This window comes from Opisthorchis viverrini (genome assembly GCF_000715545.1).
Source record: "Opisthorchis viverrini unplaced genomic scaffold opera_v5_49, whole genome shotgun sequence".
Lineage (NCBI taxonomy): Eukaryota > Metazoa > Platyhelminthes > Trematoda > Opisthorchiida > Opisthorchiidae > Opisthorchis > Opisthorchis viverrini.
In genome coordinates this window covers 2,140,723-2,148,604 of record NW_008751705.1, presented here as the reverse complement: position 1 = coordinate 2,148,604, position 7,882 = coordinate 2,140,723, and the positions used below count along the sequence as shown (strand labels likewise).

Genomic DNA, 7,882 nt, shown 5'->3' with positions numbered 1-7,882 from the left:
TATGTATATATATATAAAGACAGGGTGTAGAATAAAAATGACATACTTTAATCACGTGACCGAACCTATTTGTCTTAGGAGACAGCTTACCAAACTCTGCCATTATCACTCAAGCAGAAATTCGGGTGGGTGTATGGAAGGAATTTCGAAATTATTTGTGTCTCAAGTTACTCCATGTAAGGTAGGCTACGTCTGCGCTACCTGATTGTTAGTTCGTTCAAGGGATCAATGTTTTGAATCCAAAACTGTTGTCGATGCTCCTCAGGATAGTATGTGGTGCAACTGAGAACACTTTTATGTATCTGCGATGGTAGTAGGGTGTTCTTCCATCCGTTCTCCATCACAATAGTGCCGAAAGGTGAGATTGGGCGAAGAACATGACTTTAAGGTGACTTGGATGAGGCTTTTAAGAAACCTCTCCAGCAGATGTGCAGATACGGTGTATATAAGGCCACCCAATCTCCTTGAGTATATCAGTCTACAGCGGAAAATAAAAATCTCGAATTTTGATTGATCGATTCACCTTGGGTTGCCTGATACAGATCGATAAACATTAGTTATGGCGTTTAACTTTCCTCCACAGTGCGAAATGAGATGTCACTCATGGACGGCAACGAAAATCTAACGGGAACATTATTTATTATTTAATACGAATGCGGCCCTCGCGTATGCTTCGGAATATCTCGGAATACCTTGTTCGTATTTTGAATACCAAGGTTCTGCCACTTGTGGAGTACAACTACCACGAGTTCATTAGAATTATAAAACGCAAGGTCTTTAGAGGAATCTCCCCTCCCCAGACATTTTCCTTGGGCCGAAATCCGGATAATGGGCTGGTCAACTCGTAACTCATAATTCGGAACGACTTACACAATTTTCTTGGCCGGGTCGAATGTAGTGTCTGTGATGGTTAGTTTCCAGCTTTTCTTCGGGTTCGCAGACTAATAGGTTGTTGAACTATCAATGTGTAATGCATCCATATATCTCCATTGTGTATTCTTTTCGGACCTTTTTAGCACCGTGCAAGACCGCTTCCCAAATAGTCACAGTGCGAACACTATGGGTCCACTTTTAAGATCTCTGTTTTGACTATCGACAATCGTGCGGTCATCATGTCAGCCTTCCCCTATCTTGTACCATTTTCTCCGATTAATTGTGGCGGGTAACGTGCGTTCTTCTTATCCCATGTTTTTTAATAATACCGGAGGACAGATACACCGCGATCGGAGACCCTTGCCATAGTGGTGATGTCTTTGAAACCAGGATGTTTTCTTCACTATCCCTCTACCCTTTTTAGGTAAAGGTACACTCTGTGCCAATTTTCAACTTGGAGATACTTGTCGTTTAGTCTGACGCCTGACTCCATTCTGACCCTCTCACTTCGGTTAGAACTATTGCTCAGAGCTCCTTAACAGCTATTGATAAAAAATTTAGTGACAGCTACATATCAGTAATTCAAATGCTTATCGCTTCTAAATCTATTCAGTCTCATGTCTCTGGTATTCTTGTCCGAATTTGGAGGATGGCAACTCACACGCTATTTTCCTGCCGATCCGAATACTTCGTTCGATTTGCTTTTAAAGCACGATGGACACTGCACACATGTTAGTGCTGTTCTGGAGACCATTTACTGTGGCCTTTTTGTGAATTCTTATTGGCTTGGCCCAAAATCCCGGGGTATGTTCCCAGCGAGGACTCGGATGTTTCAGTCGGGTGCCTTTAGTTGATGTGGGCTTTAGTTACATATTGTAGCCGCACGATACGTTACGCTTCACAACTCGTTCCAGTCACTTTTTATCGGAGAACTGAATTTGAATAATTAATTTGGAAGCTTTTGGGGATTAGATATGGAGGAAAATAGAATAGCCTAAATATAGATTTGTCGTTTGCCGGTTTCCGTGCCCCTGCGATATGGCCTACATGCGATATAGCGTAATCTGTATGTAAGTTGACGCGTTTTGTATACTCTCTTTTGCTGCCACAGCCACAACATGCATCTGCTTCGTTCTAGTTGTATATGTCTGATACGTAGAAGTGATCTCTGGGTGGTCCCGTCACGTATCGATTCCAAAACACCTGGACACTCGCAGTTTTCCTCGGAAGTTTACCAAGCGGGATGGCCCAAGTGGTTAGGGCGCGAACTTACTGACCGGCAGGCCCGTGGTTCGAACCCGACCTATGCCTCTTGACTTCCCCTGTCTAGGCTTAGGCAACCTGGAAGTATCCCAGCCCTCGTGCTTCCTTTAGGTGGCATGGCAGTTAGGCACCGGAAGGGTGCTACAGCTGGACGATTTTTTTACCAAGCCGAATATTCACTGAACAGAACATCCTCTTCTCCTAACCGCTTCTTATGAGTGACGTCGTCTTCCTCAGTTCCTTAGAAATTGCGATCAAACTGTTTGTTTTATCTGCTTGAAGTGCTCCCTTCTAACCAGTCTACTTTTGGGAGGAATCACACCGCGCCATTGTTTTTTTACTGCATTTCCCGGTACTGACCTTGAAGCGTTCATTCTTTCTCTTACCTTTCTTTCCAGAAATTCAGCGTGGAATCTGTTGAGCGAATCACCACGTCGAATGAGAATGGGTTTGATTGGATAGTACATTGGTGTCGTCCGGTCGATACAGCTGAAGTGGCGCCTGACAGCTTGCTTGCTACGCAAGAGGCCGAACTGTTTGTTGATCAGGTGAGTAGCCACCGGTATCAAGACTTGCCACTTTGTTTTTTTTTAAAAAAAATTCGGCAGCACTGAGGAGTGGAGGTTCAGACGTTTTGACTCGTTTTGTGCGTTCACTCATCCATTTATTTGTTTAATTATTGGTCCGTTAGTTGATCTGGGATGGTGCCATGCGTACTTATTTCCCCAAACTTTAGTTTGCTTGCCTTTGCCAGAAGAAAACGCAGTGCCTGTTGTTCATGTTGTCTGTTTTTCTGTCTCATAATCCGTGTCAGTAATCCCTACTGTTTGTCATCGAGGAGAGCTCCGGCGTATCAGCACTTTGATTGTTCTACCTATGTGCTTTGCCCACACTAATATACATTTTACTATTCTGGCTATTCTCCCTCAGAAGCGTAGAACACAACTCATGTGCAACCACACCGGTCAACATTTATTTGTCTGGGCGCTGGATACCTATACACGTCGACTCTTCGGTGCCCAACAAGCCGCCGGGATACAACTTCACGGGGGTTCCGTTCACGCTGACAGGTTCACAGTCAACGCCGCAATTTTAGCTCCATTGCAGGTACAGGATGACCTCATGAAACTGGTGCATGAGGTTGAAACACTATGTCAGTCTGTCATTAATCAAGATTTACCAGTATCCGCGGTGAAACTGCACTGGAATAAGGTTGACAAGGTAATCACATGGTTCTTACTACACAACGCTCTTGTGTTTATCACTCCGATTGCTTGGCGAAAGTCGTATTTACTTTTATTAGTTTTGTGAACTGGTTATTTTCGACCGAATGGGTTTAGTCAGTCAAAATGGTTGTCTTGGAGATATCTGCGCAATATGTGTAGAGTGCACCAGTCACAACCGAAGTAAGCACCGGAGAGTGTACAAAAAGCTGCCTACGGTGTTATCCTTCTACAATCACACTAGATGTTTTAGATCCTTGGGAAGCCGTGGCTCGAAACATTCATACTCAGGTCGAAGATAGCCGAAGTAAAGCAAGTGACTAATTCTATGGGTCGCTCTTCAAATGCAGTCAGTGTATTTCATGCCTTTGTTTCCGAATCAGGTGTAAGGCTGATGCATCTTCAGTGTGACTTGTTTGTTGGGTTGTTGTCACTTTCGGTTCATCGCGGACAGTTCACCGTAGGTCGGTTCACCACCAAACTACGTTAACATATAATTTAGTGCACGATTTCCACGTATACCGCTCTCGTTTCAATCTCGTTACATCAGAAAGTAAAAAAAATATGTGGAGATCGGAGTGCACTTTGGAACATTTCAATTCTATAATTTATCTTTGACTTTATGCTGCGCCCACGGCATTGTATCACATTCAAGCCCTTAAAGTGCCTTTTTAAGAGTCACTCCCAAAGTGCTCAGTCATCTGTTGACAAAGACTTGAATAACGGCGTGAATTCTGCATTCCATGGAATTGTTTGCTTGGGGATAGCCAAGCTACGTATGCAGTTTACAAAAGATGCATATACAGCCCTCTCCCTCCCGACTGTCGGACTGAACTTTTAAAGCATGACTTTGGAACATTTCAATTCTATAATTTATCTTTGACTTTATGCTGCGCCCACGGCATTGTATCACATTCAAGCCCTTAAAGTGCCTTTTTAAGAGTCACTCCCAAAGTGCTCAGTCATCTGTTGACAAAGACTTGAATAACGGCGTGAATTCTGCATTCCATGGAATTGTTTGCTTGGGGATAGCCAAGCTACGTATGCAGTTTACAAAAGATGCATATACAGCCCTCTCCCTCCCGACTGTCGGACTGAACTTTTAAAGCATGACTGTGTAGGCTAGCACCAACACCCTTCGCTTTCCATTCTTACTTTTTCACCTCCATGATTTGAAGACACATCATCAACGACAGCATGACATCAGTGTTCAACACTTCACTGCCGCTTCACTGCCGTACAACCATGACTTATTTGAAAGCCTTATTGTAAAGAAAAGAATAAAGGTGGATGGGGGAGAGACTTAGTGCTAGCTTAACACAATCATTCCGAGGTGCCTACACCTCCAGACATTCACTCAGGCAATCTGGACAGAATGTGACAACAGGAACGCCACTGACATCGGTTGGCAGCCATATCTTGTAGTGTCTCCAACCAGGCACAGTGAGGATCACGCGGTCCCCATCCTGGAAGGCGAGTAGCACCGACAGCAACCAAGCGTTTCGTGATCTCCTTCATACTCCTCCGCCAAGTCAAGGGTTGGCCACCTCTCTGTTTACGCCACTCCGAACTGGGCATGGAAAACAGTACTCTCTTCGGCAAACGATGGTTCGGCATACGTAACACATATCCCAACCAACGCAGCTTCTGGTTCTGGACACATTCTTCAATGAAAGTACCCGTTACACAACCGAAAACACGCTTTCTAACTGCCTCGTTACGGATTCGCTGACACCAACCCACACGAGCTATGGTTCTGAGACAACGATTGTCGAACACATGAAGACGTCTCAGGTCCGCTGCTCGAATAGGCCAAGTCTCACAGCCATACAACAATCACCCTTTTGGCAATATTATTAAAGCTACACAGCCGTTTGAACGCGTCAGCATAGATTTTAAAGGCCCACTTCCATCAACCTCCCACAACAAATACCTTCTAACAATGATCGACGAGTACTCCCGTTTCCCATTCGCCTTCGCGTGTACGGATGTGTCCTCATCCACCGTGATCAAGTGTTTTAATCAGTTGTTCTCTTTGTTCGGAATGCCCTCATACGTCCATTCTGATCGTGGTGGAGCTTTCATGTCAGGTGAAGTACAAACGTTTCTTCACGACAGGGGTGTAGCAACCAGTCGAACTACCCCATACAATCCGCGCGGTAACGGACAAGTCGAACGGCTTAATGGTACTCTTTGGAAGTCTATCACTCTGGCATTGAAGACCCAACAAAGGGACATTACCGAGTGGGAATGTGTGCTGCTAGATGCTTTGCACTCTCCGGAAGTCTGAGAATACAAAGAACGTATTATGTTTACAAACTTCCGGGGCATTCCTTGGTGGGCAAGCGTCTCAAGAAGAACAGACCGATCAACCGAGTCGAATGCGCCTCGGAAATCCAGGAATACTAGAATTGTGGGTCGCTTATACGTATGGCGTTGTTCTAGCACCTGACGCAGTGTGAAGATTTGGATTTGAAGACACTTAAGGTCATCATCCTCGACAGCATGACATCAGTGTTCAACACCGATGCTTCGCTGCCGACACTTAATGTAGTGAAGCATTAATGCCTACACTGATGCTTCTATGCCCTCAAAAAGCTTACCTCGATGTTTGTGTCTGGATCTCGTATGGATAGACCGTCCAAAAAGTTAGGTGTTGCTTTTCAAAGTACAGTGCAGTTCGACAGTGCCATATGAGAGACTCATGAAATTTCACCATTCAATCCTTACATGCTTCTGTCAGCTCGTGACTTCCCACTCGATTGAACCATGCAGCCACGCGCACTTACAGGTAATATTCTACTTAACCGTTAATGGGGATGCAGTGTGGGTGACAAAAGGCGCCATTACGACAAGACATTGGCGTGTGGCCTTGCCGTAAATCCAGAAGTATCATACCACTTGCTTTCCTAACGAACGGTTTTGCCACTTTTACCTTGAGGATTTGATGTTCGGTACAAACTTCATAAGGTGAGATACGTATATGTCGAACTACCTTCGTTAAAACGAAAACTCGTTGCATAGAGAAGCGTCACACCGCAACAACAGAGTCGCTGTCGACTAAAAAAGGATTGACTATGGCAGTGCTTAAACAAGGGCGTATACATCATCCTGTTACCTCAAAGAGCGCGTTTTTGTCGTCGGGTTGTCATTTCGAAATAATTCTGACTGGTCCTGTGAAACCGGCCACTGGTTCATATACTCTTGAAGCAACTCACTCCAAAAAGATGTCACTCCTAGTCCCGGTGTATGCTTATTCTTCGGATGTTGCGTATGTACTGATGTGATCTCCTTTTGCCGCATTCTTCTTCTTCAGAACCCACGGGTTCGCCGATTTCCTTGGGTAGACTATCCCAGTGAAGTGATCGCTGTTTGCGTCGGGGACACGCGGGTTCTCGATAATTCTGACCACGGGAGCGGTGATGTTTCAGCGCAAGGCCTGACTGCCGAATTGTGCTGTGGGACACACCTGCATCAGACTGGAGATATTTTTGATTTGGTTGTCACGTCGGTTCGCGCCAGAAAGCAGGCGGTAAAAGAGGTATGTTTGTTGACAACCGATTTCACTGGTTCTCACAGGCTGCCTATATCCATTTGTGTATGACCGAGTAGCTGTTTTTTAGTGGATACCAAATCACTGTCTGCGCCAACCTGGATAATTTCTTCATCAACGTAGCCTTTTAGTATCAATGGCAGTTCATCCGCGAAATATTGTAATCCAACTTGGGTGAACCATTTCCATGGCAAGTTCACAGCAACTACCTCCTTAATTGTGATTTCTCCAGAGGCCAACCATCCTCCTTTCACAAATGATTGTCCGTCTTGGAGGGGCATTAGTGACCGAACGAACCACCTTATCTCTAGCCTTGGTCTGAGGCCAGTGACATAAATATCTTGACCCTCTTTTCCATCCTTTCTTTCCATCGTACGTCTTTTGATCTACAGCCGCTCTCCGATGCTACCTACAAACCATTGTGAATTTAACTCCTATTGTTGCGTGCAGCCTTATGCCGAACATCTTTTTGCGAGCTGTGTCAATTCGAGCGCAGTGGCTGTCTATCTTCATATTGCGATTGTATAATAAGAGTGTACAATAAGTTAAAAGACCAACCGTGCTTGAGACTGCTGATAATGTTAAATACGGATAAGCTGTGCCCTTGAATGACCTCTCGTACCCGCTGGAAGCTGTTCCTCAAAGTTCGTCTCAAAACGATGATTGGCCCCTTTCTGTGTAGTTAAATACACACAGTGCGACATCCCTTCCTAGGTTTTTCGTTTAGGACTCGTCTGTATCCCAGGTTCACACGTTCTCGGAATGTGTGGAGTTAGTTGAAGGAAGCGGCTTCGAAATTCAATCCTTTGAACTTTAACAGTATTCATTCTCTCATGACAGAACCAGGCTGCTCAATTAGTCACCTGAGAATTGATTCGTAATAGGTGAATGCGAAAGGAAAGGTGTTTCAGTCAATATAAATTCCATCGTACGCGCCACTTGTCTCGTCATAAGCTCCAAGAATTTGTCT

General features: G+C 44.8%; 3 protein-coding genes across 3 annotated transcripts in view; 1 reads left to right on the top strand and 2 right to left on the bottom strand.

The window, feature by feature from the left end:
• Positions 1-2,603, bottom strand: part of T265_03458 (hypothetical protein) — a gene marked incomplete at both ends in the record, with an annotated part of 7,030 nt that extends 4,427 nt beyond the window's left edge. Inside the window, one exon of the mRNA XM_009167942.1 lies at positions 2,523-2,603. Coding sequence (XP_009166206.1) covers positions 2,523-2,603 — 81 coding nt within the window. The remainder of the gene's footprint in view (positions 1-2,522) is intronic.
• Positions 1-7,882, top strand: part of T265_03456 (hypothetical protein) — a gene marked incomplete at both ends in the record, with an annotated part of 35,356 nt that overhangs the window by 23,478 nt on the left and 3,996 nt on the right. The window contains 3 exons of the mRNA XM_009167940.1: positions 2,535-2,684; positions 3,067-3,357; positions 6,676-6,900. Coding sequence (XP_009166204.1) covers positions 2,535-2,684; positions 3,067-3,357; positions 6,676-6,900 — 666 coding nt within the window. The remainder of the gene's footprint in view (positions 1-2,534; positions 2,685-3,066; positions 3,358-6,675; positions 6,901-7,882) is intronic.
• On the bottom strand, positions 6,933-7,283 carry T265_03457 (hypothetical protein; the record flags this gene model as incomplete). The annotated part of the gene is made up of 1 exon (XM_009167941.1): positions 6,933-7,283. The coding sequence occupies one exon, from the start codon at positions 7,281-7,283 to the stop codon at positions 6,933-6,935; it is 351 nt and encodes a 116-aa protein (XP_009166205.1).